General features: G+C 43.2%; 1 protein-coding gene across 7 annotated transcripts in view; it reads right to left on the bottom strand.

Moving 5' to 3' along the window:
* The window catches only part of TP63 (tumor protein p63), a 106,707-nt gene that overhangs the window by 60,476 nt on the left and 32,076 nt on the right, over positions 1 to 14,155 (bottom strand). For all 7 annotated transcript variants that reach the window (XM_075132042.1, XM_075132041.1, XM_075132038.1 and 4 more), the window contains one exon: positions 2,896 to 3,150. In XM_075132042.1, the coding sequence (XP_074988143.1) occupies positions 2,896 to 3,150 (255 nt within the window). The remainder of the gene's footprint in view (positions 1 to 2,895; positions 3,151 to 14,155) is intronic.

The raw sequence follows: 14,155 nt of genomic DNA on the forward strand, positions 1-14,155 counted from the left end.
GGATGGGGTAATCCTCCACCCTCTCTCCTCAATGTTTGAGTGTATTCTTATTTCTTAAAGCAGTAGCAAGGAAGACAGCTTTCAATCCTCTCCCGCCTACCCCAGCAGTAAAGCAGCCAGATGCATATTACCACCCATTCAAGGCCCATGTGAAACGAGTTGGTGGATTAATTAGCAACAGGGCAGAGCTCTAAAGATGGAAATAACTGCTCAAGGGCTTCAGAGCTGTATTGGTTTTAGACCAGTCCCCAGTGGACATTGCAAAGAAAAAAAGAAAAAAAACAAACCTCACCACCAACTAGCACTAATTTCATCAGCATTACCTTGCAGAAAGGCCAAAGCTGAGTGGGCCATGAAAACTGTGGGCATGTCTACACGACAGCCAGCCTGCACAGCTACGGTGCTGCAGCTGGGGTACCCGTATGTACAAAGAGGCTACGCTATGGGCTACAGCTTTGTTGCTGGAGTGCAGATGCTACCTACACTGACGGAAGGTTTTTCCCATTGATTGAATTAATCCACCCCTCCTAGAGGCGGCAGCTGGGTCGATGGAAGGATCCTTACATCAACCTAGTCGTGTCTACACTGGCGCTCAGGTCGACCAAGCTACATTGCACAGTGAGCAGGTTTTCACAGCCCTGAGTGATGTTGCTAGGGTGATCTAATGTTTAGGTGTAAACCAGACCCAAGTTACCTTTTCATCTCTCTCACGGCCCCCTCCAGGGCAGCACTGAAGTGTACTGGTGGGGCAAGCTAGTGTCATATCTCCCCATGCTGTTCTGTGGAGAAAGGAATTTGGTCTACAGGCCTGTTTGCTTTTCACCAGCATGTAATTCAGACTTCCCCTGCATGCCCCCCTGCACCAGAACTGAACCCCAGCATATCTACCCTATTTAGATATACAGATACAGGGCATGAGATCTAGCAAAGGACTGAAAGCATATGCTTGACTTTGAGCTCACGAGTAGCTCCCTTGATATCCACGGGACAACTCACGTGCTTTGCTGCATTCGGGGCACTAAATGCATTGCATACCCATCGCATGAAAGCGCTTTCCAGAGACAACTAATGGGAGAGCGTCAAATGTTTTGGTGGCAAATTTTTCGTCTTACAAAACCCTGTACCATACGTAGTGAAAAATGTCTTTAAAAAAAACCCAACATATATCTATCTAGCCTCACCCCAAACGGTGAACACAACCGAAAATGCAACAGGAACATTGTGCTGGAGAAATGGAAAGTAAAACTGATCAACACAATTTCCTTAAGTTGAAAAAATAAAATTACACAGGATAAAGAGAAATCCAGATTTTCATATTTATTTGAATTACAACCGTCTAAGGCAGGATTACTAACAGGTAAGGAGGGGATCTATGGTTTTCTTTACGGCCTCCCTTTAATTGTAGGCAAACAACAACAATTTGGCTTTTGAAAGAACACGATTATGTTTGTCTTTCAAAATAAATTCGGTTTCCTTAAGACGACTAGACACTCTGAAGTGATGTTGGCAAACAGAAAATGTTCAAGATATGCAATAATTTCCTGTTCATTATATGTTGATTTCCACCCTCTCCCTGTCCCCACACCATCTCAATTTCTCTTTATTTGGACAACAAAAATAAACTGGTCAATGTAATTTTTTAAACTCTCTTGCAACAGCAGAATGCTGGACACTGTTTTAGTTGCAAGCACTGTGGGAGAACATCTAACTTGATTTAAAAATTAAATCCTGTTAGAATTAAAAAAACCCAACGTATATTTTTAATGGTCTTAGATTTAAAGGTTATTTTATAAGACCAAAAAACTGAATCTTAAACATTTACCCAGTTAGCAGGGAGTGTATATATAAAGTGATTCTGACAAGCATTAAAAACCAAACCACAAAAAATGTTTAAGGTGAAAGAGAGAAAACAGCGAACCTTTTAAACTTGGATGCCTAGGTTTAAAATCATTAGCCTGAAAGAACACATCTAAATATGTGAATATATGAAAGATTCATTTTCTTCCAGAAGGGTAATATAGAATTCAAAGCTTAAATTACAAATTCAAATATAATTGGACACAGAAAGGAAAGGTCTCCTCTCCAAATGGTCAAACGGCCTCTCTTGCATAAAAGCATTTAAATACAAAGATATGATTCTTTGCAGGCACAGAACTTCCCTAGCGATCCAGTACTGCCAATCCCAAGAATTCAAAAATCATGAGTTAGGTCCCCAATATTCATGAGATTAGCTTAAAAGATATGCAAGTTTTTAAACCCTGGGGGGGGGGAAGGAGGGGCGAGAGAGAGAGAGAATCTTGCATAATCACATGATTTCAAGAGCTGGAGTTTTAAAAAAACCCACCACCGCACGCATCAGAAATAATGAGAGTTGGCAACGCTGGAGATCAATCCCTGCCTGGAAGATGAGCGTAGGATAAGAAAAAAAGAAAGAGTCACACCCAGAGTCAGAAAGGAGAGTATAGTTTGCCAATCGGCACTCATGGCATCACTGTTCATTCAACACCACGCTTAGCGCACTCAATCTGATTGTAACATACTGAGCGAGGAAGCTGAGTGGAGAGCTAAACCCCTTCTTCTGCCTGGGCTAAAATCCTTGTTTTCAATCTGCGGGACTGGATCGCTATTCTGAGTGTCAACCCGTGTTCAGTGCCCAAGCCCCTTATTCTTTGAACTGGAGACAGGCAGCACATTTTATGCACCTTGGGTGCACTTCATACCCCTTCGGTTTTCAGGGAATCTCTGGGATTTTTATCCCTAATGGACATGGCCCAGATTCATTTTCCCCTCCCCTCCCCCCAGCTGTCTCCTTATTGCAGTCCTATCGCTCTTTACTAGCCCGTCCAGTGGCTTCTAGGCCCAAGTCAAGGAGGTCCTCCCTTTCTGCAGCCTTACCGTCCACGTTGCTGACTTGGCCGTGCTGGACTGTTGAAATGACACGTCAAAGCTGTGGGGTCCCGGGTAGTCTGTGTTCGAGGGGATGGCAGGGGAGGGCGAGAGGGCATCGAAAGTGGAGCTGGGTTGGGCGTAGGGCGAGGGTGCCGTGACGCTGTTCTGAGCATGCTCCGTGTTGTAGGGGCTGGTGGACGAGGCGCCATTTTGAATCTGCTGGTCCATGCTATTTAGGAGCCCCAGGTTTGTGTACTGTGGCTGCAGAGAGAGAATATTAACAGCATTAGAATACACTTAGAAACAGGAGACTATGGCTCTCCTGACTCCCAATAATCCTGCACTCTGACCCCAGAACATTTCACTCCCTAATTTAGTGGCCACCCTTATTCATTCACTCAGTGAGTAATCCCATTGAAATCAATGGGGCACCACCAATTAAGGAGCTACTCAACGTGAATGGGCTGTGGCCCTTGAGACGTTTGCATTGTGTGTCTCATTCCCACCATGGCTAGTCACAGACATCGCCCACTGACCAGATAGGGAAGGGCAGAAAGGAGTTACTGCAGATGTCTCGCTGAGCATTAGCCCTTGACTTGCTGGATACGAGTTTCCGTTCATTCCAAGGAACAGCAGTGCACAGGAAGGTGCGAGCAGCTGTATTTGTATAGCACCTGATATTTAAACAGGCAGACAAAACTGGCAAGTTCCTGCCCTGAAGAGCTTCCAGTTGGAAATCAGACCTGGTCTGGCCAGGAAGGACAAGCAGGGAGGCTGGAGGCAGTGGTGTGGGAGGAGAACAGCTACGGCAGTGAGAGGTGACAAGACGACGCTTAACTTTACGTTTGTGTCTAACGAAACGTGGGGAGCCCCCCAGAGGTTCTGTGTGTGGCACAATCAGAGGGCCTTTTCCTGCCTATCCAAAGCTCCCCGGTGATCACAACGTTGCGAGGGGACAGTGAAAGTCTGCGCAGTTCTGCGATCAGTCAGTCAGGAGGCGGCAGTGGGGGAGGCAGGGGTCAGAAGCAATTTTTCCGTCACAAGCTCACGTGCCTTGTTTTCCCTCAGTGCACTCCTCTCTCTCCCCCCATGGCAAAGGGAACAAGAGGCAGGGTTCTCTTTCCAAACCTACCTCTCCTGCATTGCATTTAGGCTAATCGCTCCCCACCCTCTTCCACTTAGGGATAGCTACGGCCTTACCAAACAGCAGTTCCAGGACAACCATGAATTATGCACCAAGTCGCGAAGCCCCTTAAGTCAAAGCACTGATTTTAGATAGCGAGGTCCATAATTAGTTCATTGGTGATGGGTATCCACACAGCACTCTCTACACTCCCATCCCGGTATGCAGCGGGCTGCAAGGAGATCTGGGATGGATTCACGGGGGAAGTCTATTCTCCACTGGTTCTAAGCTCTTTGCCAGAGTTTGCAGGGTGATGTCCCTGGACATTACAACCATACAGAAAAACATATCACAACTCATTTGCTAGGCTGAAGCATCCAACATTTGCAAGGCTTTGGTTCTGTTTCAAGCGTATTCTGCTAGACAGAATCCCTCACCTCTCGGGCACTCAGCCATCCCCCAAGAGCAAAATATGGTAATGAAAACAAAAAGACACCAAGTGGCACTCAGCAGATTCATCTGAAAGGCAGACTGACTATGATGGCATGTTACAGTGTGTTTCAGTTACACTCCCAAGCTTGGGTCAACAGCCTTGGTTACTTTGAGGACCCTTATGTAAGGCCGACATATTCTTTTAGGCTCTCAAAGGTTATTAGCAGGTTGAGGTATGGAGGAGAAGGGGTTGGTAAAGCATGGTCTGGAGAACCGAACATACAGGGTTGGGAGCCATCGTGGTCTAGCATCCTTCACTAGATGTAGAATGCTGCCTAGCATAACAGGGCCTCCCTTGTGGTTGGGCCTCCAGGCACTACTCTACTACTAAGAATAATTAGGTTCTAAGTAGTAATCCTGGGTGAACCAAGGACCTCCTGTATAGCCTTGGGCTAGCCGTGTATTCTCACTGCCTCAGTTTTCCCATCTGTAAAATGGGAATAAAGTTTACAGCACCTACCTTCCAGGGTGATTGGGAGATTCAGTCTATGTCCACGTTTGTGTTGAATTTTGAACACATGCAGCACTATGTAAGGGTCAAGTACTGCATTGGTAGTAAGTAGATAGCAATCCAGTCCAGATTCTTTCCAGGCACCTAACTGTTCTTAAATTTCAATGGGAGTTGGACTCCTACCTCCTTTAGACTCTCCTGAAAACCCAGCCCCATTTAGTCTAACTTTGATATGTGTTTTTCAAAGAAACCGTAAAGGCTCCTAGAGCTTGAAAAAGTACACTCCTTCCCTTCACGTCTCCTAGAGATTAGCATCTGACGCACTTCCTAATGAGCAGGAGAGACAAAAGGAACGTGCTTATGAAAAGTGTTTGCTGGAGCAGCTCATCAAATGGAAAGGGGGCGGCGGGGGGAGAGAAACTAGCCTTTTAGTCAAACTATTCATAATAATTCCAGGCTGCCTAGCAGGTAATGAGGAAGAGAAGCACCCATAACAGAGAGAACAACTCTACCGGATGGAGTGCAGATGCTGAAGAAGCTGGCAAGATGTCAATTAAAGAGATAAATATCCCATTAAAGTTTAAGAACTCCTTCAGGGAATCAACGGATCCTCGTCATTCCATTCAATCCAGCAGCCATCTGTCTAAATGTTAACAGTGGACTATCCATTCCATTACATTTATATATTCACATTCCATAGCTGAATGCCACGTCCCCATCTGCTCTTTAAATAACTATTAATCTCCTTACACTTATCCTAGCGCTGACACGAGCAGCTGTTTGACTCCCTTTCTTTCCCTCTGACTCCTACAAATCCTCCAACCCTTCCTGCTCCCCCTGGACAGGTGCTGCCCAGTCCAGGTGACATGGAAAGAAAAGGCATTGGCATACCCCCGACTGCACTAAACCTCTAAGGTATCCCAGCTGGAGGCCATGCCCCAGGCGAAAGGCTTGAAAAGTTGTTTGCATTCAGGGGTCAGTATCTGAGACACTCGTGAGCCCTTTGGTAAGGATCAGATAAGTCTTTCAGAGGCACACGCCTTCTGACAACAGAACAATCAGAGGGGCAGCCAGCCGGGAGAAGGACTACACGGAATTCAACTGAGCATTAGCTCAGCCGGTAATAAAACGCCTCCTTCGCCAGGAAGGAGTTACAGACATTGTGCGCTCAAGAGAACAAAGAAAGAGAGGTAATTTGTGCATGCTTGAAAGCCGGCCCTTAATAGAAAAAGATGCAAAGTATATTTTTAAGAGTCAAGGCTATTTATTTATTTTTAAGTTTTTGCATTAGAATTTAGATACAATCTTTAAGGCCCTGACCCAGGGAAAAAAGTTGAAATCATGCACACGTGGAGATGAGATGATGCAACGCCTTGTGTGAAAAGCAAAGCACATGCTCAAAGTTTTCCAGGATCAGGGCCCAGTTTTGCCATTGATCCATATGCGAGTTTCTCACTAACAGGAGTGAGAATGTTGTTCATGTAGAAAGAGGAAAGAAAGTGATTAAAAAGTTCAAAGAATAACTTGTCAAGTTTGAGGCATCACATTTTTAGCACCTGTGTTTTCAAAAAGGCTCAGGTTCAAATTGTTGCTAGGTCCCTCCCCCCTTTTTAAATTCCTGACCGACTATTAACACTTCAGAGTAGATTTTCTGAACTAAAAAGATTTTGAGAAATGTAATTCATATTTCACCACCTAGTCTACTTATTTTGCACTTCACTTAGGCACAGTGTATTTCCTGTTCCTGCACTTAGACAATGCTGTTATGTTTGGGCTAGCAACACTGTTAGATAAATTTTAAATGAAGGTATTACTGCATTTTAAAAACAATTTTTTAAAATGTGTCATTATTAAATCATGACATGTAATCTTTCCCCATCTTCAAAACACAAACACCCAAACTTTTGATTAGAGATTCTTGGCAGCATGGTCCAAAAGACATTTCCTTTACTAAGTAGAACTATAATAAAACGAGGAGTCCTTGTGGCCCCTTAGAGACTAACAAATTTATCTGGGCATAAACTTTCACGGACTATAACCCACTTCATCAGATGCATAATAAAGAACCACCACTAGGGGGCATTCAAAACACTAGGTGCACTGATTAGGGTAACTTAATTTATGTGCAAGAATGCTTCCTCCCTCCCACCACCCCAGTACAAATGAGGCAGTTTTCCAATACGTCAGCAGAGGGTAAAGATGCTCATTCTAACATGGTAACATCCTGTTAAATAGAGAGGTATTAACAAAACAGCTCACTAAATGAAAGCCCACTGTTGAAATACTATTGCATTGTCTCGGATATTTACATGGGAAAGATTTGTAAACCTCTTAGAAACTTCCAAAATAAGAAGTGTAACAAAACAAAAAATGCGAGGCAGTTTTTGAGGTGCCTTAAGTAACTATCAGCATATTTTTAGAACGAAGACAGCTTTTAGATTCAATGTGCAAACACTTCCAATAGTTGAATATCAGCCAGCTTGAACAGAGGTCAGATATTGAGGCTTGTGTGAAATCACACAAGAGAACAAAACTTTTCAGGAGAATGTCCATGACAAAACGTGTCTGCAGTCCAGCTCCAGCTGTTAGACCAGTTATTGCTTCTCTTCCATCCATTTATCAAAGCATTCACAATTCCACTGCGAAGAGTTGACCATTTTCACCTTAGTCTTTGTCAGTGCCTGTATCACCACTGCCAAAAAGCTATTCTGTAACTTAAGAACACCGCCACTTCTTAGGGAAGTACAATGGATCTCTTTACATCTGACAGCAACAGCACACGGGGATACGGTGGGCGGGCAGTACATTGGAAATAATTTCTGCCCCTATATTGCTTTACCAGTAGAATTTTACGCAGAGCTACTCCCCAAGTACAGTGGAATCCACAGGAAATGCAGACCTGAAAGAGCTCCTTGACACAGAGACATCATGCCTTTCACCGATAGACCAAGAAACACTATGTGGTTGAAACATTGCCTGGCCACCAGGAAAACCTTCCAAAAGGTGTCGTCCTTGGTGCCCAATCTAATTGCAGAAATGGGCCAGACTGAGAACACGACAGGAAACTCCAGAGACCAGGCAGAATACTAACCTCTACCCACACTATTGGCCATAAGACAACCTAGCTTCTCAGACGTTTTGTCTCAGTACAGATCAGTGCTCAGATCAGTATTTTACTGAAACCACCACAACTAGTATTACTGGCCAAGAGACTCCAGGCAACACACTTCATTTTAGCCATACTAACTGAGTCCTGAGCCACAGTGAAGATAAAGCACCAGGGCTAGTAATTCCAGGGACTAGTGGCAAGCAAATTGGCACTGGTGTTTTCACTCTGAAGAAGGAATGTACTGTGGAATTTCAAATTCCTCTTCAATAACAGACCTTTATTCAGCTGATATTTAAATGGTTTCTAAGGCTAGTTATAACTATCCAGATGCCAGGGCTCCCAGATGTGACAGCTTCAAGCAAGATTTAAATTCACACATTCCTGAAGTGTCCTACGATTGGGATTAGTTTTTGGGGGATCGGGGAGATAACGGGGTTTAAAGTACTCTGGTTTACTGAAGATGCTCTTCTATCAACATTAATGACGCTCCTGCTGACTGAGAGACAGGCAGCTTTACCAGTTTGTCAGAGGACAAAACTAATACAATATTATAAATAGCATATTTATCACTTGCGCAAGTACTAAGAAATGCATCCGGGCAAGAGACCCCACCCACAGCTCTATACTGGAACCACGGTTCAAACTGACATTGAGCGTGTAACTGAGATGACAAGACGGAATAACCTTACACCGCTTGGCTTTGTCACTGGCCTCCGTTTCCACCAATATCTAACTGGACAGAAGGTTTCAATTTGACTCAGACTAAGACTTTGAAAAGGATATAGAACTACTATGAAAGTGGATTATGCTCCTTCAGTGTAACATACATCACTTCCATCACCTCTAGCTAGGAGGAGGATGGCCAGTGGTTAGGACTCTAGAGACCTGGGTTCAAGTTTGTGCTCCACCACAGACTTCTTGTGTGACACTGGGCAAGTCACTTAGCCTCTCTGTGCCTCGGTTCTCCATGTGTAAAATGGGCACAGTAATCTCTTTCTGTTTAGATGATAATCTCTTGGGAGTAGGGATGGTCTCTTACTCTGCATATACAGCGCCCAGGGCTCTAATCTCAGTAATACAAACAGCAACTGTTATATTAAAAAAAAGTTCAAAAACGGGGAAAAAAATTTTTGCCTTAAGCTGAGGCCATGCCATTATGATGCAATCCCCGGGGTACAACCTGGAACTGAGGTACTGCTGTTCCCCCTTAATTCTCCAGCCTGGGTTGTCTCACAATGCCTTGCTTGTGACAAGCAGCAAACCCCTCCAGGCGCTGTGATCACTCAGCACAACTGCATGTGAAGCCCTACACCCTGCTAGATTGCATGAATGCTCCCAGAGCCACTCATGAATCACACAGAGAAAGGAACCAGCCAATTCCCCCCAGCTCCACAGCCTTGCACCCCAAAGCTGTACTACCGTCCTGCCCTGGTCAGAAGCGTGATCAGTGTAAGTTCATTACCTAGTCCGCCCCTCCCTCCATGTGCAGAGGGGACACACACACTAGCCTTTGTAACCTGAGCAGATTTCCCAAGCACTTCAACCAAAACGCCCTGTTTTAGGTAATATATAAAACAGGTTTATTAACTATAGAACAATCGATTTTAAGTGATTATAAAGTGGTAGGCACAAAAAGGTCAGAAATAGCTCCCAACGAAAATAAAAAGTAAGCACAATGTCTAAATCTTAAACCTTATTACACTAGGCAGTATTTGGATCAAGCAATTTTCTCACCCCACAGGATGTTACAGTTCTTAATACACAGGCTTCTTCCTTAAGCCCAGACCAGTCTCCTCAGTTGAGATCTTTGTCTTCTCAGTGTTCTTGTCGCTTTCAGTGTAGGTGGGGGAAGAGAAAGGCCAAGGCATGATGCCACTGTCCCTTATTTTATAACCTCAGTCCAGGTGCCTGGACAACACTTGCCCAGACGTGTCCTGGTGGGCTTTACTGAGTCATAAGTTTGAGCAACACCCCCCAGTGTGATTTTGTGTAACTGAGTCCTAAGAGTTAAGCAGTCCCCATCCTGTGGTGCTTGCCCAATTGTCATCGAATTGTAAACCCCTTGATTACAACTCCCCTATTGATTAATGGCCGTTTAACACCCTCCTATGAGTGGTTTATCACCTAGCAGTGGAGACTCCCAAGCTTACCACTTATTCCAGTAACAACCATAGGAGCAAAATCTCATAACTTCATGCACACTAATGATATACATATTTGGACAGGACAATGGGTTTCAGCAGATCATCCTCTTTCATGGCATGCTTTGTATGAAATATCATAATCATATAGGAATGATGAATATGGGGGTTACAGGATGCTATTTTGAGATAGTGTGTCATAGCCATATGAACAACATTACCTGGATTGCACATGCTCACTTATTAGTACATATACTTGGTAGGGGGTGCCTAGACTTCCCAGGAGCTTATCCTGGCAAACAAAATTTGGCCAAACTAAAATAAAGAGCTCTTCCTCTAGTTCAGCTACAAAAATCTGCCAAAATGCAATTGGGAAACTACACCAATACCCGAAACTAAAACCCATAAACACACGGATCTCTACCTGCTTCTTATCGAACGAAAGTCTATTTTGCTGCCATTGTTCAGGTAGGATAAAGATTCCCAACTAGAATTCTGACACACTTCTCAGCAGCTACACTCAAGTCGTTGGTGTTGGTTTTAGAGATAGTGGAGCAGATTCACTGAGTGAGTAGGCACACATCTGTATTTTAAAATGTGTATGAGCAAACAGCACTCCTGTTACATTGATATATTTACAGAAGAGAATACTCTCTATGTAAACTTACTATACAGTATTCATGAAAGGCTTTTTTGAAATATACAAGTTTGATCATTTTCTCTAGAACCATCTGTTCCACTTTGAAAGTGCCTGGGGGGTGGAAGAGGAGGAAGGAAGGAGGAAAAATAGCATTTGGTTTGCATTTCAAAATTCCTGCACAGCCTTTTGATTAATCCAAGCCAAACAAATTGAAGGCCCTGATCCTGCAACTATTTATGCATGGTTCTAACTTCATGCACAAGAGCAGTTTGACAGGGCTACTCATGTGAGTAAACATATGTGCATGTTTGCATAACTGGGGTCTAAGAGAGTCACCTTGATTCTCATGAAAGCACCCCATGGTACGATTTTCCAAGAGGATCTAAGTCGACACCTGACACAGAAGATCATAGTTCTTTGGGGCTTTAGTTAACTTTCCCTTTTAGCTCAAGTTGAGTTTTGCACCATGGTTAACACTTATCCTGTTGAACTCTGCAAACATTTTTCAGCCAGCCAGACAGCAGCGGGGTGCCATCTAACCAAGCACAGCCCAAGGGAGAAATGCTTTTCATTTTTGTCCTTCTACCACCTGCCTCAGGTTCACATAACAGAGCTAGTCTAAAACCAGGATTATCAAACCTGACAGCGTAGCCCATGTTAGGGTATAGATTACATTACCTCCAGAATTAGATAGATCATTTATATTGTTATACAGATCATATATTTTTATATATCAAATATTTTCAGGAATCACCATAGAACAACAGTAAGGCACTAGAGAAAGCCTTTAAAAGAATAAAACATTAGACTCTGATAATGAAAAAGTGTTGCACAAAATAGATTATTTAAGTGGGCTCTTGGTCCTTGAAAAGGGGCTTCCTTGGGCAGAAAGAGCTAAGCATTCGGCCTCTGAAAAATCATCTTGAAAGGTGGATTCAGTCAGGGCACCCCTCCTTCCCCCAAAACAGGCACACCCAAACTGCAGAGTCACTTTTGAAAATATAGGCCACTTGTTTTTAAAAGCGTTGCATCTTTTCTGTTGCACCTCCTCCCGCTAAGCCACACACAGATCAAAACAATCCATTTACATTTTAAAAAGAAATAGTAGAAAACCAAAGTGAACGTAAGTTATAAGTCACGTTGCTACTCCTACATACTTCACACAAGTACTCAGGATGCCAAATCTTCCAAAGCATCAGATTCCACAGTTTTAAAGCAGACCAACTAATATCCCTCAACACCAGCAGACTTCAGACAAGGTAATGAAACTGAAATGCTGGCCAGACGCTTCTAAAGCTCTCACATTACCAGCTGGACAACAGAATGTCAATAAATAGATATTCAAAAAGCCAAGAAGTAGAGACAGTTTTTCGCTTTAAAAAGCAAACCAAAACCAAAAAAATCCCACAAACAGATCTAGCCATAACTGAACGCTAAGATCTCAAAATGGGGGTAAAATAAAGACAGACTGCTGGATTTCAATGATCATGCTTTGTGGGCTGGTTTGCAGGCCGAATGCCAACCAAGAGAACCGCAACATAAATCATGGTTTGATATCGGCCTACAATTTCTAGTGACGAAATGTCTGGACTGGGGGGTGGGGGAGGAGAAACTGTTTTCAATGGAAAAAAGTTATTTGAATAGAAGAGGAATTGATTGAACTCTGTCAAAATTCAAGGGAGAGAGAGAATAGACTGGAAAATTACAACCGTTGATTACAATTGCCTAAGTTCTTGAACTGTTTTTTTCAATAGACTGTAACCATAAATGATTATCAGTCATTTAGACAGTTAGCATTTTATTAAGTTGAGAGGTCATTATTAGACATCCTGTCAGGCCTGACTGTGTCTTATCCATACAGAAAGGTAGTAGATGTATCCATAAAATACATGGCCAAGGGGCACAAGGACAACAGCAGAGTAGGGTCAATAATAGTACCATGCATTACAATTGACTCACAAACTCATCTATAATCTATTGCATCTTGGCTCAATTATTTTAGGTTAAACCAGAATCCATCCACTTCAAACACACGTACAAAATGGGTCACAGTTAAGCACTAGAATTTCCAGTCACCTAATATTTGAATCAGAAACAGGTAGTTTAGTTAGATAGGCTGCATTTTAACAAAGAACACATTTTGTTTTAAACACTGAACCATGATGCAAACACGGACAATACTCAGGAAGACTAGCTTCGAAGGGAATTTACAGAAGGATACACAGAACAGGGCAACTTAAAATTACCCACCAAAGGAAGGAAAAATTATTACAATCTAATGTGAAAGTCTATTGATTAAATCAGAGAGAACACCACACTCACTTGTGTAACTGGCCAGTTTAGTCTCTGTTCAGACTGGCACTCCAGGCCAACAAGGGTTGTTACAGAAAGTGTGCGAGACCCCGAAGATCTGGACTGGGTGTTAAAATGGCTTGGCCCTGGCTCCATGATCAGCCAAGATATTTTCAAAACTGAGTGAGAAGGCACGGCACATCTGCTTTTGACAGCTGGTTATCTCCTGAGCACAGAGAACAAGGACTTAAAAGGCGAAACGCTAGTCAATACTAAAAGAGTTCACCCCACTTGCTCAACTTATCTCATAGGGATAAAAACAAGTTGTAATTGGCCATATTTTAAAATGCTTCCCCCACAGGCACAGTAGTTGGGTGCTACCCAGTCTTCCCAAAATGTTGGGTTTTGAGGAACAAGATAGGGAAAGGAATATCCTTCATGGGACCAACTTCTGCTGGTGAGAGAAACAAGCTTTAGAGCTTACACCGAGCTCTTCCGCAGGGTTCTGAGGACACATTTGCTGTGGCCAGTTGGGGCCTACAAGTATTGTTTCTCTTGATCAGGCGCACAGAAGTCTGTTCCAAGGTTACATAGATGTCGTCAGCAGGCCAAATCTGGATCTAAATTTAGTTTGATAAAACCAGCCTTTTAGAAAACTGAACGGTAGAAATCCCCCAGGATTTTCATGTATTGTTTTAAAAATTCCAATGGACACTAAACTAAATATTCCCGTGTAATGTTTGCAAGCCAAACAGCGCAACGAGGTACATGAACTCAGGACCGCTTTAAAACAAAAAGCCAAAAATGTGAATCGCTGTTGCCTAAAGCCTAATGCAACTTGAGAAGCCTAAACGTAGATACCCAGATTAAAAGTTTCTGGCCACACACACACTTTTATCGCCCAAAGTTAAAACCCATGTGTAATCTCTGGTGTTATGTGAAAAACAGAAGACTTTTCAGAGTAGCAGCCGTGTTAGCCTGTATCCACAAAAAGAAAATGGAGTACTTGTAGCACCTT

This window comes from Caretta caretta, chromosome 9 (assembly GCF_965140235.1).
Source record: "Caretta caretta isolate rCarCar2 chromosome 9, rCarCar1.hap1, whole genome shotgun sequence".
In the NCBI taxonomy this organism is placed as follows: Eukaryota; Metazoa; Chordata; order Testudines; family Cheloniidae; genus Caretta; species Caretta caretta.